The sequence below is a fragment of the Taeniopygia guttata genome, chromosome 9, assembly GCF_048771995.1.
Source record: "Taeniopygia guttata chromosome 9, bTaeGut7.mat, whole genome shotgun sequence".
In the NCBI taxonomy this organism is placed as follows: Eukaryota; Metazoa; Chordata; class Aves; order Passeriformes; family Estrildidae; genus Taeniopygia; species Taeniopygia guttata.
In genome coordinates, this window is record NC_133034.1 from 17743021 (window position 1) to 17770710 (window position 27690).

Genomic DNA, 27690 nt, shown 5'->3' on the forward strand with positions numbered 1-27690 from the left:
TAAAATTCTTATTGCCTTTATTCTGCCCATTGCCTCCCACAGTCCTGCGGCCAGCACACACCCACGCACGCATGCACACACTCACGCACACTCAGGCACGCTGGGAGTCTCTCCCTCGGCTCGGAGGAACCGGGCTGCAGTGAATCCTCAGGGAAAGGTGAGTGAGTCTTTTGGCAGCAATCACAGCGTGTGTCAGGAGCGGGCAGCCGCGCCGGCGGCACCTGCTCCTTCTGCATAAAAGAGGAGGCTGGGGGAGCCGTGGCCCCCGGCGCAGCCCCTGCCCCAGCCCCGCTCTCCGGCCCCTCGGGGGGAGCGCGGCTGCCGTCGGTCCGGGGGCGGAGGGTCCCTGTGCAAACGTGCTGATGGCCTCGCTCTGCAGTCCAGAGCCGGCCAGGAGAACCAAGAGGGTAAGAGATGAGGAGCCGGGCACCTGGTCCCCCTCCCTCCCCTTTCTGCTCCCTCTTATCTTTTATTTTATATATCTCTTTTTTTTTTCTTTTTTCCTTTTTTTTTTTTTTGCCTAACTCCCTGCATAGTAAATCGGGTTCGGGTTCTGGCGTGCAAAGCCAAAAAAGGGAGTGAAGCCTTCCCTTCGGACATGTTCCAGTGCAGACCCTTGGGTGGAGGGCTTGCCAGGGCTGGAGGAGAGGAGTGATTGTCTGGGGCTGGTGGCCCCAACCCTGTTGCTGGCTTGGCCTCCCCCGGCTGCTTCCATGTGGGGAACAGAGTTAGGGAAGGCTTCGGACATGTCTGACGGACTCGGCGGACGGGTCAACAGTCTGTGGCCTCGGGGAGGTGGGGGAAGTGAGGACTGGGGGGAAAACAGGGTGAAAAGAAATCCAAGAAGCAGAACAACTCTTCAAACCGATGAGCACCAAGACAGGGTGGGAAGTGGGATGTGCCATCTCAGTCCCATAATCCATCTTCAATATGAAGATGTGTTGCTGCCTCGCCATTCCAGGACAAAGGACGAAAAGCTGGACACCCTCAGCATGAGTGCCTTCGATCCAGGGAAGGGCGTCCCGTCCCATCCCGTCCCAGGCGACCGTCCAAGGCAGAGGAGCGCCATGTGGAGGGGAAACAGGAAGCTGGGCTGCACCGCAAACTGAACCTTTTTGGCAGGTTCCCTTGCTCCGTTCCAATGCAGAGTCCTCTGTGGTCAAACCTGCACTGGGAGCGTCTGGTTCATCTGCAGCCTCATGTCCTGAATGCTGCTCAGGATCTTCTTCTGGTGCCCTGCTAGCGTCACCCCTATCCTCAGCAGGTCCCTGCAAGGAAAAGGTGACGACTTAGCCCCCAGCCCCCAGCAACATCAACATGTGGCCCTGCCCCACTGGGGCAAGCGACCTGTCCATCATTACAGCCCTCTGCCAAGCTCCAGTGCTCCCTCTAACACCAGAGCGGACTGGAGGCTGAATCCTAAACCTGAAGTCCCTTGGGATTGGATACTGAATCTCAGTCCTTAATTCAGCCCAGCATGCACCCAGGTGGGAGGAGGTGGCTATCAGATAGGCAAGGGACAGTGTGCAGCAGCCCCAGTCCCAGTTTTCTCCCTCCTCCCCTCCAAGCAGGGACTTACTCCGCAGTCATCTGTGCCACCAGATCAAAGGAGGCAAACCCAGCATTGACGAAGTTCTCCTTGTACCGTCCCATTTTGATGGCATCCAGCCAGTCTCCCACGGTGGTGAAGGTGGTGTAATCCGGGACTGTGCGGTCCAAGAGCGGTTGGGAGATGCTAAAGGGCAAGAGAGCCAGGGGTCACAAGGAGCAGGGCATGGAGAGGTGTAACTGGGAACAAGGGATATTTCTTATCCCCGCCCTCCCACAGCTCTATTCCCAATCACCCCAGTGTTCCCTGGAACTGGGGTAAATGCTGGCTGGAAACACAGGATGTCACTGACCCAGACTGGACGCTGGCGATGACCTTCAGGCTGGCAGCATTGCGGATGAGCTTGTCCAGCGTGTTGACAATCTGTGCAAATTTGGGCCTCAGGTTGCGGTCCCGCACCCAGCAGTCCAGCATCAGCTGGTGCAGTGCAGTGGGGCAGTCCATGGGGGGTGGCAGGCGGTAATCCTGCTCCACGGCATTGATCACCTGCAGAAAGATAGGCAGAGGCAGGCTGTGAGGCTGGGCTCCCACAGGCAGCCTACAGCTCCCAGTTCCCTAGTCCCCAGAGAGCACTTACATCCTGGTTGGACATGTCCCAGTAAGGTCGCTCCCCGTAGGACATCACTTCCCACATGACAATGCCGTAGCTCCACACGTCGCTGGCTGAAGTGAATTTGCGGTAGGCGATGGCCTCAGGAGCTGTCCATCTGATTGGGATCTTGCCTCCCTGCACAGATACACAGCTCCACAATTTAGTACATACCTGAGGTGTCTCCCCCCCCCCCAGATCAGTAGATCACTTGTGAGTGTCCCATACCAGGGAGCTGGTGTAGGTGGGGTCAGCTGGGTCATCCTCCAGGAAGCGAGAGAGCCCGAAGTCAGACACTTTGCAGACCAAGTTGCTGTTGACCAGGATGTTGCGGGCAGCCAGATCCCGATGCACGTAGTTCATCTCTGACAGGTACTTCATGCCAGCGGCGATGCCTCGCATCATTCCCACCAGCTGGATGACTGTGAACTGCCCATCATTCAACTGCCAGAGGAGAGATCAGAGGGGTTTGCAACACCCTGAACAGATAGAGGAAGGATCCCAATGTGCTACCATCACCATCCTCCTCCCTAGAGCCACCCTGCTTCTCCCACTCATGTTGTCTGTGAAGACATTAACCCTGGGGACACCAGCATGACAATGTAGAGAGATGGAGAAGGGCTCATGCCCCGCCATGCACTGCAGCCCCCAGCCCAGGGCAGGACGGGATGGATGCTCACCCGGAGGAAGGAGTCAAGTGCACAGTTCTCCATGAATTCCGTGATGATCATGACAGGGCGGCTCTTGGTCACCACCCCCTCCAGGTGGATGATGTTGGGGTGGTCGAACTGGCCCATGATGCTGGCCTCACTCAGGAAGTCCCGCCGCTGCCGCTCCGTGTAGCCCACCTTCAGTGTCTTGATGGCCACGAAAATCTCGCGGCGACCAGGCAGCTTCAGGCGCCCACGGCACACCTCACCGAACTCCCCTGTAGTGGGAAGGAGAGAGGGGACCAGCACGGTGAGCCACAGGACAGGGTGAGAGGCAGCAGTCTCAGAACCTGCTGTGCCCAGCCCCAGGACTTGCCTGCTCCAATGACCTCCTCAATTTTCACACAGGAGATGTCAATCTCTTTGGCAAATTCCCGGACAGCTTCATTTGGGTCCTCATAGGTGAAAGGGTCGATGTACACCTTCATCCCAGGGGTAACTGCAAGGGCAGAAGCCATCACCAGGAGGGACGCAGCAAGGGTGACAGATGACAAGCCACTTGGCTGGCTGTCAGCCCACCCCTTGTTAGAAAAGGCTGCCCCTTTGCATGGGACAGGAATTAGGAGAGGGCAGCCAGAGTGCATTTGCGGGGCTTTCACACTCACCATATTGCTGCAGCTTCTCTGTGTACTCAGGGTCGGTGTTGTTGCGCTGCTTCCTGCCCAAAGGAGACGAGAGGAGGTGTTCAGTAACCATCCCTTTCCTGATGGGGCAAAGACATTCACTGCCAACTTCCAAATCCCAGCACAGACAGCCTCTGCCAGAGAGCCTTCCCTCTGGCAGCCTGTGTGCAGAGCCATCCCTCCACCCGAGGTGCGATGGGAGGAAATGGCCTAGTTGTGCTGAGTGCATGGCAGGAGCGTGGGCAGAGCCCAGCTCGTGCTGGGGAAGCAGAGGCACAGTCCTCCCACAGGACCCCTGCTCTGGGACCCACGTGTGGCTGGTCCAGTCCTTCACTCTGGGACTGGAGCTGCCAGAGCTCTGCCCACAGGTGAAGGGGAAAGCTCTGTGGCAAACATGAGCAACCCCCAAACCCAGATTTGAAGCCCTCTTCCCTGAAGAGTTAGTACCTGAAGCAGACGATAGCAATCACCACCACCACGATGACGAACACCAGCCCTGCAGTGGCCGAACCCACGATCAAAGGCAGCTCCTGGAAAGTCTTGCTGGTGGAACCTGATGGAAGGAGAGGTAGGAATTGAAGTCAAGCTGGGAAAGGAGTATGCATGGAGGGCTGGGCGATGGAGGCAGCCCAGCGCTGGCACCTACCGCCCTCCGCAGTAGTCTGGAACTCCGTGGGGAGGCTGTAGCGGCCGTATCCCGCCACGGTGCGTGCCCGGACCTGCACCATGTACCGAGCGTTGGCCTTCAGCCCGTCCAGCCGCACCGAGTTCTTCTGGCTGGTGACTGTGTTGGCGATTCCATCGCTCTGGCCTTGCTGTAGGGGAGACATGGGTGTCACCTCTGTGAAGCCACCCTCCATTTGCTGGCTCCCACATCCCCCAGGTGCCAGGTTTGCAGGGACCCCCTATGCCATGATGCTGATGGCCAGCTAGAAGGGCTGGAGAGGGGAAAAGGCTGTTCCTACTTTACCTTCTCCGAGTATTTGATCTCATAGTCCAGAATGATGCCGTTGGGTCTCTCTGGGGGAGTCCATGACAGCGTCATGCTGTTCCCGGTGCTGCTGTGCAGGTGCATTGTTGGCACGGCAGATGGGGCTAGGAAGGAGGGCAGGGAAGGAATGAGCCACCTGCAGCAGGCTTCCCCCTCCACCATCCCACACAGTGTAGGGAATGCTCTGCCTGTGACCTGCTTGGACAATCTTGGCGGAAAGGCATGGAAAAGTTTTGAGACTGGCCTTCCCCAAGTCTCCATAAGGAGGTGTGATATCAACACCAAGGGGAGCCTCAGAAATAGCACTGAAATCATGTTTCACCCCATGCCTAGCTGCAGACTGGTCTGGGGAAGGGCCCTGCCAACCCAGACTGGGGCTCCCTCCCCTCCTGCATTTGCCAGAGCTCTGCTCCACCCCAGCAGCAAGACCCGTGAAATCAGATCAGTGCGCAGTGGCTGGAGATTACCAGCACGCTGGAGCGGGGCCAGAGCGGGAGGAAGGAGGGAATGGCAGAGCACTTGGCTGCCTGCAAAGGCTTGGGCTGGTGCTGAGCCTTCCCATGCACACAGCAGAGAAATCTCATTTCCTTCCTCCTCCCCTTGCAGCAGGCACAGCCTCTCTGGGGTAGGTCTAGAAGATCCAAGCTCTCTGGAGCATCTGCCAGCCCTAGTCTTCTCCACTTGCATATGTTCTGATCTCATCTCCTCTAGGGACATGCTTTAAACAGAGAGAAGAGTTTACCCAGGGGATTAGATGCAGGCTCAGAGAGCCAGTTAGGCGGCACCACAAAGGACTGCAGCCTCTCAGGCTGTCAGAAAGAAATCTCTGCTCCGCTCCGCTCTGTGGAGGAGATGCAGCCCCTGCTCCCTGGTGGCTCCACTGACCTGCCTGGTTGGTGGTGATGTTGACAGAGGCGAAATGGGGAGGGTAGGGACTCTTGTTGGAGATGCCGTTCACGGCCTGGATCTCGAAAGTGTACTGCGTGTGGGCCATCAGGTTGCTGATGTAGATGCGCCGCTCAGTGAGGCCGAGCTGGCGCGGCACGAACTCCACGTTGTCGTCGCAGCGGGTGCACAGGCGCCGCTCCACGCTGCACTTCTTGCAGATGACGTTGTAGAGCAGGTCATCCCGCCCGCCCGTGTCCTGCGGCTCGCTCCACTCCAGCACCAGCGACGTCTCGTTCACGTTGGAGATGACATTGCGGGGGGCTGAGGGGACACCTGCAGGGAAATGTGAGGGGCAGGAGTGGGTGTCTTCATGTCTAGCTCACACCTGGCATGGGCACAGCACATACCCCCATGCCAGACACAGACCCCCATCACCCCTACAGCTTCCCTTGCCTCCCCTCCTTGCCCAGAGCAGGACTCACTGGTGCAGGCGCTGTCTGCGGGGTCCGTGTCTGCCCGGAAAAAGCCGTTTCGACAAGTGCAGACCATTGCTGCTCCAGAGGTGGTCCGGCTATTGGGAGGGCAGGGAGAGCAGGGACCTTCCCCCTGCTTAGATTTGAAGGTTCCTGGGCCACATGCTGGAGGAAAGAAAAACAGATCTGAGTTATTAAGTGAACCCAGAAAACACTCACTGCTCCCACCATAGCTGGGCAGACTTCCTCGCTGCCAAATCTTTGATCAGTGGCTTGAAGACCTCAGGCCTCCTACAAGCCTTTCCACTGCCATCAGCCATGCCCAGGGACTCACGGCTGGGAAGGGTGAGAAGAGTGGGCTGCTGGAAGCACCAGATGGCTCAGGCACAGCTCTGCCAGGAAATGCTCCAGTAGCAGGCCCAAGGTAATCTCAGGTGGGAAGAGTGGTCACCACCAGCAGTATGGGGGGACAGAGCAGGTCCATCCAGAGCTCCATTCCTTAGTTTTGTTTCTTCACTGCCCTTCCCAAGGGTCTTACCATGCTCCCTTCCATAGAGGAAGGCCACACTGGTTTCCAGGCCTGGCAACCTTCACAGTGCCAGGTCCATCCTCTGGGGAAATACGGCTGGGAAGGAAAGCACTCCTCTGCAGCCCTGTCTGCAGCAGCCCCTGTGAGAGGCCTCCACCACCCAAAATCAGCCACTCAGCCCCAAACCTTCCGCCTCAGGCTCTTGAGCCACTTCTCAGTCCCGGGGCGGCGGCACCTCACGAGGTTGGCTCAAGTGGAGCGCTGAGCAAGATGAAAACATTCCTGCAGGTCCTTGGCTGAAGAGCTGCTTCAGCATCACTGCCACCTCCTCCGCTTCCGATCAGGGTCCTTCAAGGAGCCACGAGTCCTGGGATACAGCCCGATAGGCACCCCAAGGTGTTTATTTGTAATGAGGGGCATGTGAACGGTTTAACAGCACTTGAGCTGAGGAGCAGAGCGGCCTCGGGAACCTGACACACACCTCAAAATAGCCCAATTTATCACACTGCTGCCCAAGGAAGTGGATTCTGTGCTCTGTGTTTGCAGCTGGATGAGGTGAGAGACCCACTGGCACCGGCTCTGCTTCAGCATCACCCTGTTTGCCACAGCTGGGGCAGCATCAGCACGGATGGCCCCAAAGGAGGGCATGGCCTCCTCTTCCACCATGTTAGGGAAGCTCTGAGGGCATGTAACCCTCCCACGCCTGTCACACATCATCATGAAAACAGGAGGAGGTTTCCTGGTGCTTCACCAGGCTGTGGCAAGTGGAAGTTTCCTGCTATGAGGCATCTCCTGACACCCTCTGTGGAAGTTTTCCGGCTGGTTGCAGCCCCACATGGGGCGTGGAGTTCTGTGAGTCACACGCTGCCAGGCCGGCCCCGCAGGGACCTGCACACAGCTCCAGGTGCTGTCCTGGGTCCCAGGTTTGTCCAGGCACCAAGCAGCAGCAACCCCAAGGGAGAAGCCTCACTCCTGTGCAGCGCTGCTGGCCAGGGGGATGTGAGAGCAGCCCTTGCAGAGACAACTGCCTGCTCTCCAGCCCCTCTGCCTGAATGGGTGTCAGGAGCTGCTTCCTGCTCCCAGGGTGCAAGCCTTCCAGCAGTGAGACTCTGGTCAAAACAGGACTGACTACATGGCTAACTCCAGCTCCTTGACCTGAGTTCACCCAGCCTCTGGGCCTTCCCTTTGGAAATGAAAGCTTTGCCCGTCCCGACTGTGCAGGCTGGAAGGCAAAGCAGTGCACAGATCTGCTCCTTGGCAAGCAATGGGAAGCCAGCAGGTCCAGGGCTTCTGTCTCCCTAGCCTGGGACAACCAGGCCACCAGAAAATGTGTCTTTATGTGGACAGCAGAGGCCCAGAGAAGCCTTGGCATAGGCAGATGCACCCCGGCTGGAGTCCCGGGCGGTTCAAACTGGGTGGATGCAGATTCACGCATAAGGAACCAGATTGTTGAGGAATGAGAGATGACTGAAACCTCTTGGACAGGAACGCTCTGGGCTTAGAAAGCTGCCAAACATGCTTTGGTTATGGAGAGGAGCCCAGATCCATCAGGGACAAAACCCCTGAACAGGCTTGTTGGGGGGAGAGTGAAGCCAGAGCAACCTGACTGTGTGAAGCTGACAACCCAAGCATGGCACGGCAGCAAAGGACAGCCAGGTGCCTGCAAAGGATGCAGGAGGGACGAGGGCACTTGGTCTCCTGCACATGAAGTGCCAGCCGGTGCCCAGTGGGTTATGGGCACGGAGGTGATAGTGGCCTCCTAGACACAGAAGGAAGGGACAGGAAAGCTGTCCTTCAGCAGCTCCCTGCCACCTCTAAGTAGTGCCCAGTACAGGCACAAGGGATGAAGGCCTTTTCTTTGCATCCTCATGCCATCCTGGCAGGGTGGGGAATGAGCCATGAACCAACTGTATTAAAAAGGGGAAGAGCAGCAGAGGGATCGAGGCCCAGATGCACTCCAGTGTGTAAATTTCCAACTCTGCTTAATAAATCAGAGCATAAAGACCTCAGTGGCAGCGTGACAGCTCTCAGCCGCCACATTTGAAGGCTGTAACTGAGCTGAAAGCTGATCCCAGGTCCCTGGTGGATAAGCCGCTGTGTCATCTCTTCTCTGCAAGAAACTGCCTGTACAACAACCACTGTCTTGGCCGGCACGCTGCGGAACGAGCCTGGGAGCTCTGGAGTGGGAACGTGACTCCATCCAGCCGGAGCTGGGAAGCCAGGCTCTCTTCTCCCTGCCGAGAGCTTTGCATAAGCACTTTTCCTGCTGAAGTGTCCTCAAATAAAATAACAACTCTGAACCTCTGCACACAGATCACATCTCCTGGTGCTGTGTTGCGGTCACTTCTGGGGAGAACATGACAGTCAGTGACAGCCACAGGATAACAGGTCAGGGAACCGAAGCGGAGCTCCCCGCTCTGAAGAGGAGCCGCTGGTCTGATGGGAGGGAGAGGCAGTCTGGCCTGACAGCGGAGATCAGCCACAGAGGGGATTTGTGTGGGGCGTGGGAGGGAGCAGGACAGTAACAGAGCCCTGCTGCAAAGCTGCCCCTGCACCCCCTACGGGGCATCGCACACCCGGCGTGGCAAACGCGCCCGTCCGGCTGCTTCTGGCAGCCCCTCCAGGATTTTCATCAGCCGCCCACCTCCAGCGCCTGATCCTGTCTCGAAAAGCTGCAGCACAGAGCTGAGGGAAGAGGAGGGTACTACTCCCAAACACAATCCCCACCGTGGTGAATAAAGTTCAAGGAAGGGAGCTGAAAAAAACACTGAAATAAAACCCTTCTGGCAGCAGCAGAGAGCAGTGACTCATCCCGTAGGCAGCCTCCATTATTGCATGGGATGCAGGCAAGCAGCAATGAACCAAGGTGAATCTCCAAAGCTCTGGGGTCCCCTCCCCTGGGGAAGGCACGGATAGCCGTGACACACTGGGAAAAACCAGCCTCAAACGACCATGTTTCATGTTTTGACTGGTTCGCATTCACACTACAATATTACAGCATCCTTCCAGCTATTTCTCTCCCTGTAGGACTGAAGCAGGATGCCTCGCCTGAACCTAGATAAATTAAACTGATCATATCCCTTTGCCCATCAACCCTGTAATTTCTTTAGAGGCAGCAGTCAGGTTTGTTCGGGACGATCTGTGCTTTATGAACCTGCACAGCTCGCTCCCTTCTCGCTGTCGTAAGTGGCTGCAGATGGAGCAGAGCTGTGGAAGCAACAGCCTGGCTACAGCTCAGGCGGTAACTCTGTTTTTAAGTCTCTCTTAAAAGGCAGTTATTTAAAAAAAAAAGTAAAATAATCACCCTTTGGGTGAAAATATTTCACACTAGTGCAGTCCAAAAGTGAATGGAGTAAATCTGAAGGGAGAGAAAGGAAAGAGCCTTTGGGGGTTTGAAGTGCCATCCAATGAACAGGCTGGAAAATAAATTTTTTTCTGCTTTTTTTTTATAAGAAAAAAAATTCAATAAGCAAAGCTGCCTCTTGAGTCACAGTGGGTCACAGGCAGGACAGCAGGGGCAGATTTCCTCGACTGTGTTACAAGTAACCCATTGTGGAGCTGCCTGGCTGTAAACCGGCAGCTCTCCCTGCCTTCCCTGCTGCTGCCTTTGATCTGGAATCCCGGGCAATTAATCCCAGGCAGTTTCACTTCCTGGGTTTCATGCAGCAAGCCCATGTTGCAATGCAAAGCTGCAAACAGTTGGCAAGTGCAATGCTTGCTTGGCAATTTTTTTTTATTTAATTCAGGGTGATGTTTTCATTAGTCACTGATTGCAAGGGAAATTTATTTTTGTGAAAATTCTGATTTTCGCCCCAGCTTGACCTGCATTCACCTACTGATTGTGCCCAAATGTTCAGTGCCTGGTGCCACGAGAAAGAAACATCAAGAAGACTGAGAAATGGGTCTCAGGAAGGTGTAGTGTCATGCTGGACACTATCACCTCCAGTGCTCCTACGTTTTGGGCATCCATGGACTGCACCACACAGACTCAGTTCCCCTCCCAAGTGGGGTGCAGGCTCTGGGGGCACTGTGGTCCTCCTCCCAAGCAGAGGGGACATGCAAGGAGGGGCTCACTGCTCACCCCGGCACAGCAGCCTTTCCGTCTTTGTGTGAAGCCAGCAACACAGGGGGTGCAAATCCCAACAAATCCATCACGGAGCACATGCCCCGGAGGATTTTTGGGGAGCCCCTTGACACCAAATCCTCTGAACTGTTTGGGGGCCTCCTAACCAAAAGGAGAAGGGATGGGGCTGGGGGAAAAGCTAAACCCCAGGGGCTGCAGGGCAGTGCAGTGTACCCCAGCCCATGGAGGCATGCGGGAGCCTTTGCTCCCCTCCCCGGCCAGCAGCTCCTCCTTGTCCTCCAAGAGCTGCCTCTGCAGCTCTGTGTGGTAAGGGAGTGTGTGGGAAGCGGCACAACCCCCAGAAGGGCCGTGTGCTAATTAAATAAAGATAATGAGGCTGAGAATGAGATGCCAAATCAATGCTGTGGCAACTCAGGAGTAGAGCGCCAGGTACCAGCCTGGCGTATCGCCTTACAAAGCATGCCAAAGAAACTGTCTTCAGTCGGGCAGGATGAGCCCTCTGCTCCCGAGGGACTGGGATACAAGCTGCATTGTAACAGGTCTGAATGTGAGCTCTAATCTTGGCTTGGATGGAGATAAAGAGGAGGAGGAGGAGGAGGAGGTCTTCAAAGGCCACTGAAAGTCTGGGAAAAGGGGGAGATTTACAACAGGGCTTATCCCATCTAAGCAGTAACTGGGTATTGTTATTTATTAAAATGCCATCTGGCACGCTGGAGCGCTGCTCGCCTGCATGCTGAAGCCCCTGCGGGCTCCCTGGGGCAGGAGTGATGGAACCCCAGCTTTGGGGGGCTGCATCCACACTGCTGCCCATGACACGAGCTTGGAGACTTCTTGGCGGTGCTGGACTGTGGAAATGGGGTAAGGGAACATCCAGCCAAGAGGAGAAAAGGAGCTGCAGCTCCGGCTTCTCCCAGCCCTTCTTCAGCTGTTTCCACTTAAAACGCACGATCATATGGCGGAAAATCTGATCCTACAAGCGCAGTGCAACTTTCCCAGAGAAACGTGAGGACACCGCCGCCTCTGCCCAGCGAGAAGGCAGGCTGCCGGATGGAGACGTGCCCACGGCCCAGCGTGGCTTCCCTGCCTGCTGCAGCAGAAGCTGGGGCTTGGTGGGAAATCAAAGGCACTGGGAAAGCTGCCACATGGGGATCTCTCCAGCTTGGGGATGTGTGTCAGACGGGACCTTGCCCCAGGCTCCTGAGCCTAATCTGAGGAGCTCTGTCCTGCCTTGGGATGCTCCCTCTCAGCACCTCTCTGGTACTGGCTGGAAACTCTCACCTTGTGCCCAAACCCCATTCTCTGCTGGGAAAGAGCAAACATCGTGTACGGTCTAAGATCTCCCGGTCCAAGCAAGATGGAAAGCAGCTACCCAGGAGCACAGACCTCTGCCTGGCACTGAAGTCAGAGCTGTGCTGGCACTGATGGTGCTGGAGGCTCTGGATCCCTGGCAGGGCTGTGGCCCTGTGGAGACTGACCTCTCCCTAACTAGCCCCAGCAGCATGGCTGTCAGCTACACTGCTCCCAAAGCCAACGGGGAGGCCAGCCTGGCCTGAGCCGCACGTCACTGGCCATCCCAAATCACACAGCTCCTGCCAAGAGCAAAGGGCCGGTGCCAAGCATCCCGTCATCGGCGAGCACAAGGCATCCCGTGCTGGGGGCCCTGCCAGCATCCCACTCCCTGTACAATGCCAGCAGCCAAGGGGAGCAGCAACCTTTCTGCCCCAAACCCCAGCCACCCCAGGGCAGGGTCCTCCCTGCCAGAGACAGCTCACAAGAAAAAAAATCACCCCAAGGGAATGCAATATTCATCCAGACAGGTTTTTCCTTACCAACACACCCGAACTGGGGTTAAACAGCAACACCAAAGCTATCGTGGGAGAGCATGCAGGACCCACACAGAGCTATCCTGCTGCTATGGTGGCTCTCCATCGCCAACATCTCCATGTGCAGGATATGATTCCTTCCCTTCCAGCAAGAACAAGGAGCTTCAGATTCCCTGCCTTCGTGCTGGTCTCTACCATCCCTGCTGCAAGCTTTTAGCACTGGCAGGGGGAGCATGCCTCAGCATGGCTTCTCCCACAGGGGAGCCCTGCTCACCACCAGGGCTTCTGAACAGGCCTCCGCACAAGCAGCGTGAAATCACACTTGCCAAGAACAATCACTCGCCCCAGCCACGAGCACTGCAGGAGGGAGAGAGAGAAGATGCTGGATATGGCAGCAGCAGTAAGAGAGAGATTTTGGTAATGCTCAAGGGCTTAAATGTGCTGGATCCCTGCTGAGGACCATGCCTTGAACTGCAGTTCCATGCAAGGAGATGCATTCCACAGAGGGTAGCATTGGTGGCTGTTCACCAGTGTGTCCCAGCAGACACTGCATGAGTCCAGACCACAAAGGCTTTGCAGTCAAACTGCAGACCAGTTGTCTGAGATATCACCCTGCTCACTCATCAGGGAAAAGCCTCCAAAACCAGACCAAGCTCAATGCAAAACCACCTCCTTCACATCAACGCACCCATGGGGACAAAGGCCATGATCACTTTGCCACGCACATACCTTGGCACTGGGTATCCTTCATGGCGGGCTCATATCCAGCAGCACATGTACACGCTCCCACGGGCACCATCCACTCGCCGTCACCGTTGCAGTACAGCTTTAGGGGCACAGACACCTCCACTGCGTTGGGGATGCAGGTGCCCGGTGCGATGACCAGGGAAGTGGGCTCGGCTCCCGTTAAAGTCTCCGGGAAGATAGCAAAGCCAGCAATGGTGTTGGAGCATTTCTTGTAGAAAGCCCGAACAGAGATGAGGGACATGCAGGCTCCCAGGTCTTGGAAGGCAAGGTAAAAACCATTCTTGGAGAGAGGGCCAAAGCTGCGCACCTTGGTGTTCACACGGCCAGACTCCAGCTTGGAGAAACTCTCATCTGGGGCAATTGTATCCACTTTGATATAGGGGTTCTCCATCCAGAAAGGGCTGTTTGCAGAAGCAGAATCTGTATCTGACTCATAATAGAAGAGGTTGAAGGTCTCTTTGCAGGAGCCAGGGATGTTGGGGATGCTGTTGCAGTCCCGCACAGTGAATTTCAGCTCCACATAGACGCGCTGGACATCCTGGCGCTGGATGAATTTGGTACGAAGCCAGTTGTTCTGGTTGGCCTCCCGTACGTTGCAGACCTGGTACGTGCGGATAGGGTTCATGGCCTCATCATAACCACTGACTTCTTCCCACTGTGATGAGAGGGAAAGGGTTAGATCCCCTGCCAGGGACATCAGTGCCACAGACACATTTTGAATGGCACAGGGTGGGGGGGAAACAGGCAACAATCAACAGGGAAGAACAGCAGCTACACCTTCACCCGTCACAACCCTCCTGGTCATCAAGCTGACTAAGAGCAACCCAGGCCAGGGACCATGACACTCCCACTCTGCTGGGAGATGGTTTCACAAGGTGAGGATATGCACAGGAGGAAAGAAGAAAGATGCAGCCAGTTTCACAAAGGCACTGGTGAGCAACCATGATTCCCATGGGGCCTGGGCCAGCTCTGCCCTCGATTCTCATGGGGCCGGAGCCAGGGCCAGCCCTGCCCTTTGGAGGTCAGGACCAGGGCTGGTTCCAAACTTACCCCTGTCTCTGGATGAGTTGTCCATGCCAACTCAGAGGTCACCCACTTTGTGTCCATCAGGGTCTCTGGAGAGAAAGGAAGGAGAGAAAGAATTAATTGGAGATGAAGGCCAAGATTAGAGGGGAAAAAAACCATGAGGAGTGGGGGAGAGAAGAGCCGAGCCTGACATTTCTGTGGAAAACAGCAACTTGGGGGGTGAGACGTGGTGGGAGGAGGGGGGAGCGGCACAGACAGACTCCAGATTTCTCTTCTCCTGTCAAGAGAACAGGAAGAGTGAGGTGTCCCTGGAGAGCTGTGCTGGAGGAGGCAAGCGGCAGGATGAGGAGCTGGCCAGGTGGCAAGGGGGAGATGGGGACAAGCTGTGGTCCCCAGCCACTAGCACAGCCAAACGTGTCCCCCAGGCAGTGCAGGGGTGCCAAAGGAGGAAGACAGGGCGCCCCTGTCCGCACCCTCCCCCTCTGCTTTGGCAGGGTGCGTATTTAATGTGGCTGGGGTTGAAAGGGCCTGTTCCCATGACAGGGCGGTGCGGGCCAGGCAGGTTTATCCAGAGGAGGAGGGACTGGCAGGCTGCTCTCCCAGAGACGCCCCACATCACTCATTTTACAAGAGGGGAGAAGAATTTGACCGTCTGGCCAACATTCCTGGAGCAGACTACAAGACAAACCACCCCGGCAGCATTCCCCAAACAGCCCCAGCCCCAGCCTTGGGGGAGCGAGACGCTTGTCTGGGAAGAGCTGCAATTGCAGGCAGCTGTCGCTAATCCCAGGCAGAGCCGCGTGGCTCCGCGCGAGCACCACGCGCAAAAACCAGGAGTGAAACACAAGGATGAGGACACACTGACATGCTCAGGGGCCAATGGCCCCTCTGTGAGCTGCTGGCCCTGTGAGCTCTGCTGCAGGGATGGCCCTTTGGCTGTTTGGAGGGGAGAGCAGGCACCCCAGCACCCCCGCGTCCTCTGGACCTTCTTTTGCCTAGAGGGGGTTTGGTGGAAGCAGGGGGTGCAAATGCCTGGAGACCCTGGCGTGCTCAGGGGGGCTCTGCTGCCTGCACTGAGGACCAGGGCCAAAACACCACCCTGATGAGCGCATCCCCCTCCCCAGCCACAAGCATGGCCCCATCCAAAACCCCATGCAGCTCCCCAAGGGCTGCCCATCCATCCATGTACCTCTCAGCCCACCCGGGCTCAAGACAAATGGCAGGGAGCCATGGCTCTCCTAGACCCAGCAGCAGGCTGGGAACTGCTCATTCTCACCAGCTGGGGCACAAGGATGTGCCAGGGCAGCTCAGTTGTGACAGCACCATGGCTCAGCCCCACACCAAGAGGCAGTTTCAGCTTCTTTCCTTCCACCCCAGGAAAACCCCAGGCTGACCTAGGCAGGGAGGAAGTGTGGAGGAGGAAGGAAGCATTCACACATCGCAGGGTTTCGGATGAAGCCCAACTGAGGTAAACACCTTCTTCCCGTGTCCCACCCCAGCGAGACCCGACAGCAGCACCCACAGGCAGGCTGGGAGCACAGGCTGTGGGTGCCACCATGGCACAGATAAACAAGCACGTCTGGGGACACGTGGGCTCTCTGACCTGCCTTGTGGCTTGCCAGGTTCCCAGCTGGGCCAGCAAGCTTGCTTCTCGCCCAGGCTGTTTGCCCAGAGCAAACACAAACACCTTCCACTGTGGCCTGGTGGCACTAGCAGTGGGCATGGCACCAAGGACAGAGGGAAGAAAACCTTTCATGGTGCCAGTTCCCCATTGGTAGAGGTGCAGAAGGGCAGCATCTACATCAGGCTCCAGCACAGAGATGGTTACTGGGCAGGGGTTATTTGTTGTTTCTCAAGAACACAAACTATGGGCACCTGGCAAAAACAGAGGGAGAGAAGGAAGAAGCCTTCTGTCAAGCAGGTAATGCAGGAGGGGCAAGACACAGGATGGGCAGAATGGGCCTGTGCACCCATAAGGCAGCCTCTGCTCGGTCCCAAGGCACTACCTGCCCAGAGGACACATCAAGCCGCCATCTCTCTCCCTTCCCATTTCCCACACCATCAGTTACTGATGGCAGGATCCCAAGTGTGGCTCTGCATGGCCACAAGACTGGAGATGCTGCTGCACTTCCCAGACCCCTGCATGGGGTGGCTGCCAGGGCGGGTGGGCAGTGCCAGATGATGGTGGAACAGGTCCCAGAAGGGGGCTGCCCACACCTCTGCGAGGGCCAGGCCCAGCGCTGGCTGCCCTAATAAGGGCACAGCGGTGCTGAGGGTGCAGACACGCCGTGCTGGCGGTGAGCAGAGCCAAGCGTGTGCTCAGTGCTCACAGTGTGGGGCTGCCAACTCCTGGTGCAGAGACTCTGTGGTCCAGCCAGCGCAGGGCCCTGCTGCCGGCAAGGCCAGCTGGGGGGTGTTTCTGCAGGAGGAGCAGGGAAGGGATGCCCTGTGTTCTCAGGGCTGGGGCCGCTGATAGATGAGCGGCTGTGGCGGTGAGTCAGGCTGGGGAGATGGGGATCTGGGTGGCAGGGTGTGCCCGCAAATCGAGTGACACAAGGATGCTGTGGCAAGCCACAGCATAGCATGGACTGACCAGACCATGGTGGGTGTTTGCTTCCCAAACCTGTCCAGGGTATGCGGGAACTCTCCTGCACAGCAGCAGGCCCCATTAGGAAGCCCTTGCCATGGCAGTTGTCCCCTCTGGCACCGTCCTTCCCCTTGAGTGTTAGCCGTGGGCAGAACCTCAGCTTGGACAGGAGGCTCGCTGCCTGCATCCTAATTTGGCAGCATCTGCCATCTGACCAGCAGAGGAGAGAAAAAACTGACAGAGCCAAGCCGGCTGTTGGCGTGAGAGCCACGTAAACCACACAGAGAGAGTGGGGAGGGGAAATAATAATAATAAAAAAAATTCACTGAGCAACTCAGCTAAAGGAAACAGGCTGAGCACAGAGGGCAGAGGGGGTTTCCTGCAGCCATGGGAGTGACCCAGGTGGGGTCAGTGGAGCCTCCCAGACCCTTGCAGCCTGCCATTGTGAAGGTCATAAGTGGAGGGCCCTATGGGCTTCTGTGCTGCGTGGTCCAGGGGTTGGTGGCACATACTGAGCTGAGTCGCAGAAACTGCTCTCAGCCTTTAAAGGTGCTGCAGAGCTCTCACTGTGGCCTGGCCTTGAACCCGGTCCTCTGTCCCAAAAACACTGGGGCACACCAAGCACTGGCCCCCCATGAAAGGGCATGTGAGAGTGTCCAGGGCTGGGGAGCCCAAGCACTGGGCTTCAGTGGTTCAGCATCAAGCAGCTGCTCTCCTCCTCCGGCCCATGGTGCCAGAGGGGGGTTGAGAGTTGTCACTGGTGATTTCCCGGCGCGGTTCGGGTTTGCAGGTGCTGCGGAGGGACGTGAACGGCGTCAGGGCTGGCTGAACAGTGAGTCAAAGCCACTTCAATCCCGCACACCACAGCAAGAGCCTGGTCCCATTAGTCAACGGGAAATTGGCTCCCAATTTTGCCAGCTTGGGGAAGTCACCCTAAGGCTTGCTTTATCACTGTCTGCAGCACTGGGAGTTGTCCTCTCCTTACCTTCAGCTGGGCAAAATCAAGGCATGGAGCAGGAGCCTCACTATGGTCAGCAAGTACAGCTGGCCAGGCTTGAGTCCACATAGAAGCAGAAGTTCCATGGCAGAGTGGGATCCCAGGACAGGGAAAGATTCTTACTCCTTGGACAGGGCTGTGAGCATCGTTCTGGCTGCCTCCTCCCTGTCCTGCATGTCTCCTTCCAAGCACACCCTGAGCTGCGAAGACAAGCGGTCCCTACCAGCAGCCCTCCCATCACCTCCACAGAGTCCCAGCAGTTCACTGGGTGTTTGAAGCCCTGGCAAGGACCCATCTGGAGCCGGGGACCTCTTTCTCCCGGTGCTGAGGCTCAGGAATGCGGCATGCATGGTCTGAGGCCAGCGAAAATGTTTGAACTCCCCCCTTAAGAGGCCCAGAGAGCCCGTCTCGCGCTGTTGAGCGGCAGACGCGCGCGGCAGCGATGGCTGAGCCAGAAAAGGGGGGGAATATCAAAATTCTTTCAAGATGAAGCCACTGGGGAAGACTCAATCGTCTCTACCAATAAGCTCCACTTTGAACGTTCTCCCCCTTGAATATGTGAACTGATGGCTTTTATCAGGATACACTGGCAATACGGGATGCCAGCTCGTTGGAGAGGAGAAGATGAGGAGAAGGCAGTTCATGCAATTCCAGAGCATCCTGGAAGAAGGCAAGGGAGAAGAGTTAGTAAAGACACCCACGCAGCCTCACTGCAAACAGAGGAACCTGTTTTGCAACGTGCCCATGCTCTCTGTGAGCTATGCACACCATGGCACCATGTCTGCAGGAGCTCAGCACAGGACAAGTGGCCCAGACCAGCCTTATGTGGCCACTTGCCCCACATTGAGCTCCTGCAGACACTATCAATGGCTGGGCCATTTGCACCAGGACATGGCTTGGATTCCACCATGGTGGCTGCAAATGGTGGCACCAAGTGCCTCTTCTCCTCACTGCCATGCTTTTCTCCTCTGGAAGGAAAGCTAGCTTGTTTAGAGATGCAGTTTTAATCTTGGAGACTGCCTGCTATTCAAAAAGCCACCAAAAGGGGCATCTCTGCATATTTTAATTTCTTTCTCAGTTTTGAAGATAATTACACCAGGAGTGAGTGGCCTTGCATGCTCCCCATTCAAGCACCTATCGGTACAATTAATCCCGGCACTGTTCTGAGCAGCGGCACAAAGGGCCTTTGGTGTAAGGTCCTTTATCTGGGAACAAAGAGCTGCCTGTGGGAGAGAACCTGAGGTTGCACTTTTCCCGCTGACAAGCGTTCTGTACACAAAAGCTGAGCCACAGGAGCGCCCTGTGAGCCCGTCAGGTCTGGGAGACCCCGCAACACGTTTTCTTGAAGCATGTGGCTCACCCAGATCCCTCCTCCTCCAGAAGGGTTCTTCCCCTGCTGACCCCAGCTAAACCCTGTAGCCATCCTCCTCCCAGGCAGGGGATGTCCCTGCTCCAAGGCCAGGGGACTCCACATGCTGCCTGCATTTAGGAAGCTCTCCTGTCCCACTCAGCCCACGTGCTCCGTGGATGGAGCACACCACAGACAGCAGCTCTGGAGCACAGGAGGTGGCGTGCTGGGAGGTTTTGGCACTTGGCAGCCCCTTGTGCCGGAGCTGCACTGCAGGGAAGAGAGGCTCTTGCTGCTGCAGTCAAGAGCCAGGAAAGCAGGGAGGGAGACTGCAGCCAGCATGGGAGGCATCAGGCAGGGAACCAGCAGGCATCCTTGGTGGTCAGGGGGCACCCATGGTGGAGGTGCCAGGCATGGGGTTTTTGAGCCTGGGGAAGGCTCTTGTAGGCACTATTTGCTAGTTCTCTCTGCAGGGATGGGGCTGGCAGCACTGGCAGCATGCTGTACAGCTCACAATGCCCTCATCCTCCCTCAGGAATCCCATCTCTTCCAGGGACCCCCGCACACCCATCTACTCTAGTGCCCAGTGCAAGGCCAGGGGGCTGTGCTGGTCCCACCCTTGCCCTCCCCGACTGTCAGGCCGAGCAGGCCAGGCAGTGTGGTTCAGCCCAAGGGAAGGGCTGGAGCACTCCCTATCACCGCCCACGCTGGGAACCTGTCCTTATGACAAGCAGGGCGCCTGCTGCTCCCCAGCGCCGAGGGGGAAGACGCGAGGCTGCCATGGGAGCTTGCCCCCCACCCCACCCCACCTCTCTCCAGGGGGGCACAGGGGCTCTGACCGCACATGCCCACCAATGTCCACTTGTCCCAGGTCCAAGGCAAGCCAGTGACTTGTCAATAAACTGGGAACAAAGGGAAGAGAGGAGGGGAAGAAAGAAAAAAAGGGGCCTGTATCACAGCTGTGGCCCTTCATGCCAAGGGCGTTTGGCCCATCATCAAAGGGGATCGGATTTGCTGAGGCAAATGATGACACATCCACTTCAAGCGGGGCAGGTTCTGCCTGCTGCTGGAGGCGAGCCACCAGAGTGAAGAAGTACTGTGGGCACTTAATAATAGACTCATTATTTCTGCATTATGGCAGGGCCCAGAGGCCCAAACTGAGATTAAGGCCCCTCTGCGCGCACAGGGCACATGCACACACCAAGCCAGGCAGTCCCTGCCCAGACAGCCCAGCCAGGTGTGGGCAGCACTGCCAGTCCCGGTATCATTCACCACTGCCAGTTCCAACCCTGCCAGAACTATGGTAAGTTCACAGCAGAGCCCAAAACTCCAATTCCAACGATGCTCCAAGGATGCATCCTTCATTTCCCAATCCCACACCTACACTGGGGTATTAACCTCAAGCCAGGAGATGATCCCATGGCTCTGAGCCACTGAGCATCTCTCTCACAGTCCTCCCCATCCGATCCCAATGTCCTGTACCTTCTCCATTGGCCAGATCCAGATCCCAGATGACTGGGAACTGCCTGGCACATGGGGTGGAGTGGGACAGGAATGCTCCTTCCATCCAGCCCTGCCCTGTCGCCAACCCACCATCCGCTAACTGGCTGAAGAGGGTTTTCCGGCCACGTGCTCCTCACCAGGAGCTGTTTCCTGACGGCTGGGAGACAGACTGAAGCATGTGAGAGAGGACAGGTGCCAGCTCTGCAAAAGGCAGATCAAGTGGCAGCGGCTGGGATGCAGGGAGGGATGGGTGCTCCTTTCCGCCTGGTCACGCACTGGATGAAGGCGGGAAGGGTTGATTTCTGCCCTTTTATGAGCAGAGCCATGCCAAGCTGGGCTCTAGCACCCACCAGCATCACACTGTGTGCACCCCCTTCTAAACCACAGCACTCGGAGCCTCGGACTTTTGCAGGACAGCAGCTTCTGCTCTCCAGCTGCACGCCAAGGACACGTGCAGGCCGCTGCCCAAAGCCTGCCAGGTCCCGCTGCCAGGCCCTGGTCCTGCAGAAAGGCCGTACTGACACTGGGAGAGGACGGGAGCCAGCTGCCTGAGCCCAGCCCTGCACTGCAATTACTGTTCTATTAATACCACGGGAATTTCGGATGTCAGAGCCCATTGTGCTACACCAGGGTCAGCTTGGCCAAGGAAGAGCTGCCATCCCTGCCCACGTGGTGGATGTGCCCTAGTACTTGCTGCTTCAACTTGTCAAAGGAGAAAAGATGCTTTTGCTGTGCCAGGCTGTGTGCAAAGGGGAATGGACAGATCCCACAGACAGCATCTCATCCTTGCCTGCTGCCACACTGACCACTTGGGACGGGAATGTCCCTGCCTGGCCCAGGGGAAGGGGCTGCTCACTGCAGCTCTCTGCCATACCGCCAATGTGACCAGCTGTGCCAGGCAGGCAGGAGCTCCAGGGCCAGCAGGCAGGACAGATTTATAGGGCGCCGTCCCCAGCAGGAATGGCCATGCCGCCCTCCTCTGCTGCCACAGAAATAACTCATCTGATCAGGAGATGCCAGACCTGTTCGAGCCACAAATGCCATTGACTAGGACATAGGCAGCAAATCAGCCTGCAAAGCCACCCTTTTTTCCAGGACATGTTATGATGGGGACACTCCTGCTACCTCTCTCTGTGACCCCACTGCCCTGTGGCTATGGTTTCATGGGGCAGGTGTCCCCACGGGGCCACCAAGATGAGCTGGGCTGGTACGGGTGGATGAAGAGCCCTGAAGTCCCCAGGGGATGGAAGGAAAGGCGGTCGGTACTGCAGACCTGCCTCCGCAGGGCAACTGTTTGCGTCAGGCTGAGATCCAAAAGGCCCCTCTCTCCCTCCAGCTCCATTTTTTCCCAGGTTGTACTTTTGGAAAGTGCCCAGAGAAAGAGTAATGATATTTAAAATAAAAAAAACAACCACCCCTTCCCCAAAAAAGGTTACTCTGTGCGCATCCAAAGGCTCACCCCACAGACGAGTAGCTTGGCTGCCAAGCTCCATCCCATCCCGGCAGTGCAGAGTGGGAGTTTCTGCCAAGATCTCCCTCCTCTCTACTGCCTGGGGCAGTTACCCAAATCTCCGAGCTGCTCTCTGCTCACTTCCTCAGCTCTCCGAGAGCACCAAGCCCATCTGGAACTGCTTAAACCCAAATACTGGCCCCCCCCTCCCTCCTCCACCTCCCCCACCCCCAAAGTCAGATTCTTCCAAAGTTAAAACAAGCACAGAGTCAGGAGGGGGTGCCGGGCCGGGCTGACTCGCTCCTTCATTTCGGTTTAATTTCTGGGGAACTAGAATAAATCTGTTCCTGGCGATCGTTCAAGCCCTGCACATTTTTCTCATTAATAAAAAAAGGCCTTGGATAGCACGCCGTGTGTGCGTGCCCCCGTCCCTGTGGGGTTCCCCTGCGCCCCAGACCTTGCTGGGCAGGCACCGAGCACTTGAGAGATGCAGGACTGGGCGCAGGGGACAGCACTGTCCCTTCCCTGGGACAGGGACGGATTTCGGCAGCCCTCCGCAACAGCCACACCTCACAGAGGAACAGGGAGGCTCAAATCCCCTCCCGCAGCTGCTGCTGGGCAGGAGAATCCTGGGGGAGGGCTCCCCTGGGAGGGGACATCCCTGCTGCCCACCCCTGCGGCACTGCAGCCCCCGCAGGGCCCCCGGGGCATTCCTGGGGAGGGGGCTGAGAAACAGGTGTTTGTCAACAGCTTCTGCCACATGCATGAGAAACACCAGGCCCCGCAGCGCAGCAGGGCTTAGCAATGGGCAAAAATAAAATAAAGAGAACCCCCCAGCAAAACCCTCCCCCCTGTCCCAGCCTGGGACCCGCAGCCAGCACACAATGGCACGTGTACGGAGAGCGGCCATGGGGCTGGTGCTCGGCCCTGCCGCGCGCTCCAGCCTCTGCTCAAGATGGCTCCCGTTCCTCTTCAGCAGGGCGGCCATGCGAAGACAGCACTGGGCTCGCTACCTCCCGACTCGGGCAGCACAGGCTGGAGGGCTGAGCTGTGCCGAGGGAAGAGCGGGCGCCAGGGGAGGGAAGCAGCCCCTGTGGGAGTGGTGGCACTGTGGGAAAGGGACGTGGCCCTGCAGAAAGGGGACGTTGCCCCACTCTCAAGCTCAGCTCCATGACTCCTCCCTGGCCATGCTGAGGGTGGGTGATAAGGGTCCCCAAGCGCAGGAGGATGAGGCTTCACCAACAGTGCCAAGCCTGTCCCTTTACAGGCAGGATGCCCACCTACCTTCCCTACAAAATGGCTCCCACTTGAGGCTCAACTCTGTGAGGGAACAGCCCATGCCCCACTGCCAGCACCGCCCAGCCAGAGCACAGGGCTGGGTTTGGAGCAACAACAAAAATGCAATAAAAAAACCAAAACATGACTTCAAATGGGACGGTCCCAGTCGGATGGGAGTGTCACTGAAAGGCTGCCTGGCCTTCAAGATGGCAGCCCATCCCCTGGGGCATGGGGCTCTGCAAGGAGATCCCTGCCCATGGAGGGGCACCACCATCCCCCAAATGCTTCATGGGAACATGCTGGACCCAGAAACAACAGCAGCTCATTATGGTTTCAACCACTGAGAAGCTTGCGGCAACGGCAACCACCAGCTCCACCGCAGCCCTTGGGCAGAGTCCCCCTTTCCCAGGGCTCTCCTCCGGAGGAGGCTGACACCCACCCTGTGGTCTGCACCAGCTGGGAATGGGGATTCCGACCCCGGGGCCACCCCAGCACCCTTCCCCCAGCGCAGCTCCCAGGCGGAGACGCTTAATCCCGACAAACCAGTTTGACTCAGCACAACAGGAACAGCTACAATTTTAAAAACATGCAAGTCTGTGATTCAGATTGCTGGGGCTGTTTTAATTAAACGCCAAGCTCCTCTGCTCCAGTGGCAGCGGCAAACGGCTCACGGAAAGAAAATGCAACAAACTGGTTTCCCCAAATATCTCTTGCAGTAAGTCATCATAACAAAACAAGGAGTTTCGGCTCATTCCTTAAAAACCAGAGGCCGCTATTCCCAATTGCAAGGGCTGGGCAGGAATGGCCTGGCAGCCACAGCCCCACTGTACACCGAGAGAGAAATGTGGGGCTGTAAACAGACCCTGGTGCTCCAAGATTTCTCTCTCCCCAGCGCTCCGCATGCTCTGCCTGACACAAAGGAAAGCCCTTCTCCTCCCTTCCTCGGGAGCAGGGACGGGAAGGCTTCCTCGAGTGCAGCTTTTACCGAGGAACAGGAGATTTAATGAATCTAGCAAGTGTTGCAGAGCCCCACGATCCATTTTCCACAGCCCTACGCCAAGCACCCATAAAACAGCAGGGCCAACTTCACCCATTGCCCCACCAAGAAACATGCAATTTCTCTGAAAAGTAATTAAACAGAAAGCAAATCTCTCTGCCAAGAAAATACCTGTCAGTTCCAGCAAAGGGGTCAATTAAGCAGGGGTTTGCCGTGCAGAGAGGATCGTGGTCACTCTGTGTGACACCCAGCTGGGATCTCAGAGGTGTCACTGGGCAGAGCCAGGGAAGAAAATCCCCCCTAGAAATCTTGCTGTGTTGCAGGGTTTGGCTATTTCACTAGAGCCCACGTCTGCTCAGGACTACGTGCAGCAAACTACAGTGCTTCTGCATGGGAGTTCATGGGGAAGCACGTGGGAAACTCCAAGTTTAAATGGAGTCCTGAATCCAGAGAGGCTGCTCAGGACAGGAACAGCCTGGGAGAGTGGCTCCTAGGGAGAGCAGGTCCCTGTCCCAGTCTACCTGCACCCCTAGGGCGACAGGCAGATCCAGTCTGTGGCTGTCCATGCTCCCTTGGGCCAGGATGTTTTGAAGCCTGAGGTTTTAGCCCTGGATGGTCGGCAAGGGCCTGGAAAGCAGCACATTCCCTGTGCTGTTCCACCACGTCCACTCCCCACAGGGCCTCTGTTCCCACAGCCCCGCTGGGACAAACTTCTCGGCTCAAACCCCTGTGCTGGAGAAAGGATCCGCTGTTGCCCCTGGATAGAACATTCCTTCTGCAGCCGGCCCGGGGACTGCTGAACCGGAGAAGAAAAACACATTGTGACTTCAAACAGACCCAGCGCACTTACAGGATCTGGAGAGAAACCATTTTCTCCTCGGCAGCACAAAGCCCTCACTGAGCTGCTGCCGAGCGCGGCTTTTCTCCTCCACCCCCGTGGGGCCTTGTAAAGAAACCCAACTCCCCGCCATCCCCTCGGGAATGGGGAGCGCCATCCAGCCCCAAAGCCCACTGCCCTTCCAGCCTGGCACCAGCCGCAAGCCCAGCCCTTTGCACCTCGGAGGGGACGGTAAAGTGGCCGGGTCTGGGGACTGCTCGCTGCTGTTGTCTGCAGGACGTGCGTACAGATTTATGGCCACACCAGATTTATGATCAGCACTAAAATATCCAAACAAACGTGCACATGAGATTTACAGTAACCTCTGGAACGCGCCAGTCCCAGTCAGGAAGCAGCGGTGAGCGTGGACAGAAATGCCAAACGTAGCCGAAGAGCGGGAGCTCGCTGACCCTGATGCGAGCAGCAGCTTCCCTAAGCTGCAGAGGCAGAAGCCTCTCCAGGCCAGCTGCAACTTTCCCTCCAGCTCGAACAAGAGCAAAGGGAAAAAATTAAAAAAAAAAAAAAAAAAGAAAGAAAGAGAAAATCCCACGAGGAATCTGGGCCAGCCTGAAAACTGCTGGGCAGCTGCCAGCCAGCCCCAAAGTAGTCCCACTGGACTGGTATCCAGCTGAGCCGTGACCTCTCAGATGGTGTCTTCAGCTCCTGACCCCTCCACACATTCGGGAAGCTGAAAAAACCCTGCGACTCCTTAGCAGGGCCTGTTTGTTTTCTCTCCATCCGACTCTTCGCACTGCTCCATCCCCGGACGGCAGTGGGGGAGAGGTTGGAGCTCCCTGTCTCCCCGGGGACTGGAGGGACTGTCGCCAGGTGATACACACTGGTGCCGCCAGCGCCCACGCCAGCTATCCTTCCCAAATTCCTAAACCGCTGATGGGAAGCAGGTTGCGAGAGGCTACCTGCAAGTGTGGGGCTACCCGCAAGCGTGGGGCCCCGCCGGGCTCCCTGCCCACAACTTCATTCCCCGGCACCTCGCCAGAAGGCAGGGATCCCCGGGCGGGTGCTCGGGAGCCTCCATCCCGCGAGGGCCGAGTGCCGGCGGCTTCTCCCTTCCCCTCCTGCCGCGGGGTTCCCGCTTAGCCGGGAGCTCACGGACCCGGCAGGCCCATAGCTCCGATTCCTACAGCGTACAAAGGACGAGGGGGTTTAATTTTTTTTTTTTTTTCCTTTTGAAGAAAAAGCAAAAAAAAAAAAAAAAATCGCAGGGAGCAAGGATGAAAAGGAACGCGGACAACAAGCACCCCCCAAACTTTCTACAAAGCCCAAAGCTGGAGGAAAGACGTCCCCCACCACCGCCGCGGGGGAGGGCTCCTGCCCACGGCCACCCCCGGCGCCGCGGCCCGAACCTCGCAACGCGGGGCGACGGCAGCGGGAGCCCGAAGCACGACACCGCCTCCGAGCAGCCCCCGCCGCCCCCTGCCCGGGCGGGGGCACCCACAGCTCCGCTCCGACCGGGGGATCTCCCTTCCCTTCCGTCCCCCCCTCGCCAGCCCCCTCCCGCCGCTCCGGCAGCGGGTTCGGTTACCGGACACCGGAACGCCGCCGCCCCGGCACTCCGGCTGGAGCCTCGCACACTTTGTGCCGAGACAAAAACCCGTCCGGGCCCTCTTCTCCTCCTTCTCTCCGGTGCGACCCGGCTTGTCCGCTCGGGAGCCCCCGGTACCCAGCGGGGCCAAAAGCCTCTTTATTTGCTCAAAGCTGCGGGTGCAACGGTGCTGCCCCGTGGACCCGGGTTCACTCCCGAATGGGGGGAGAATTATTCCCCGTTCTATTCCCAACTCCATCGGAGTTCGGGGGTGGGCGAGCCGCGGAGCGCAGACCCGCTCGGGGGTAGATGCGGCACGCGTGGCCACTGGCCCCAGAGGTCCCACGCTGGAGCCTCGGGGGTTAAGGCAGCGGGCGCGGCGAGCCCTGCCGGGGAAGGGATGGAGCCGGACACGGCAAACGGACACTCCTTCCGCGGCCCCACCAGTTCTGGCACGCCACGAGCTTCCACTGAAAGAAATATTAATTTTCCAGCCCTCTCGGTCGTGGCGAAAAGCCTCGAAACGTGAACCGAGTATCCAAAGAGGCGCCGCTCCCTGCCAGCAGCCGCCGGCCGCGGATGCCGCGGTTCTGCCGCGCCGGGCTCGGTTCCACGGGGCGTCGACTCTGAAACCTACTGAGGACGGCTCAGCGCTGGGAGCGGGGCTGCGGCGGCGAGCTCTCCGCAGGTACAACCGGGCATCCGCGGCGCGACGACGAGTCGCACCGAGCCACGACGGGCCTGGGACATCCCGGAGGATGCGTGCTCCCGTGAGCGGTCGCCCGGGCCCCGGTGCGGCGGACGGGCGCGCCCGCCCGGTACTCACCCTCCAGAGCGCGGCGGCCACCGGGGAGCAGCAGGAGCAGCAGAAGGGGGAGCAGAGGCGGCGGCGGCGGGGGGGCCCCCGGGCGGGCCGCGGCCATGGCGGGGGCGGTGCGGGCGGCCCCGCCGGGCAGTCCCGAGCTCGGCGCCACGCGCGGCTCCTCTCGCCGCCGCGCCACGCTCGCGCTCTGGCGCC

The 27690-nt window shown here is 57.7% G+C and overlaps 1 protein-coding gene across 2 annotated transcripts; it reads right to left on the reverse strand.

Moving 5' to 3' along the window:
- Positions 1-27690, reverse strand: EPHB3 (EPH receptor B3). 2 transcript variants are annotated; one of them, XM_030280342.4, is made up of 16 exons: positions 27499-27690; positions 14117-14181; positions 13049-13721; positions 5893-6048; positions 5408-5743; positions 4502-4626; positions 4178-4346; positions 3979-4084; positions 3514-3566; positions 3225-3347; positions 2879-3126; positions 2427-2642; positions 2187-2336; positions 1902-2095; positions 1580-1735; positions 1-1268 (listed from the first exon to the last, which is right to left on the reverse strand). In XM_030280342.4, the coding sequence occupies exons 1-16, from the start codon at positions 27593-27595 to the stop codon at positions 1160-1162; spliced, it is 2976 nt and encodes a 991-aa protein (XP_030136202.3). In that variant the 5' UTR covers positions 27596-27690; the 3' UTR covers positions 1-1159. The 2 variants fall into 2 exon arrangements, with proteins under 2 accessions (XP_030136202.3, XP_030136201.3); XM_030280341.4 differs by having other exon boundaries at positions 3514-3611.

Bases quoted from the DNA above. Each gene is read 5' to 3' on its own strand.
- EPHB3 (XM_030280341.4), bottom strand. From the start codon at position 27,595: ATGGCCGCGGCCCGCCCGGGGGCCCCCCCGCCGCCGCCGCCTCTGCTC. The intron at 14,182-27,498 runs GTGAGTACCGGG...CTTTCTCTCCAG, and splicing joins TGGCCGCCGCGCTCTGGAGG to AGACCCTGATGGACACAAAG. The intron at 13,722-14,116 runs GTAAGTTTGGAA...CTCTCATCACAG, and splicing joins CAACTCATCCAGAGACAGGG to TGGGAAGAAGTCAGTGGTTA.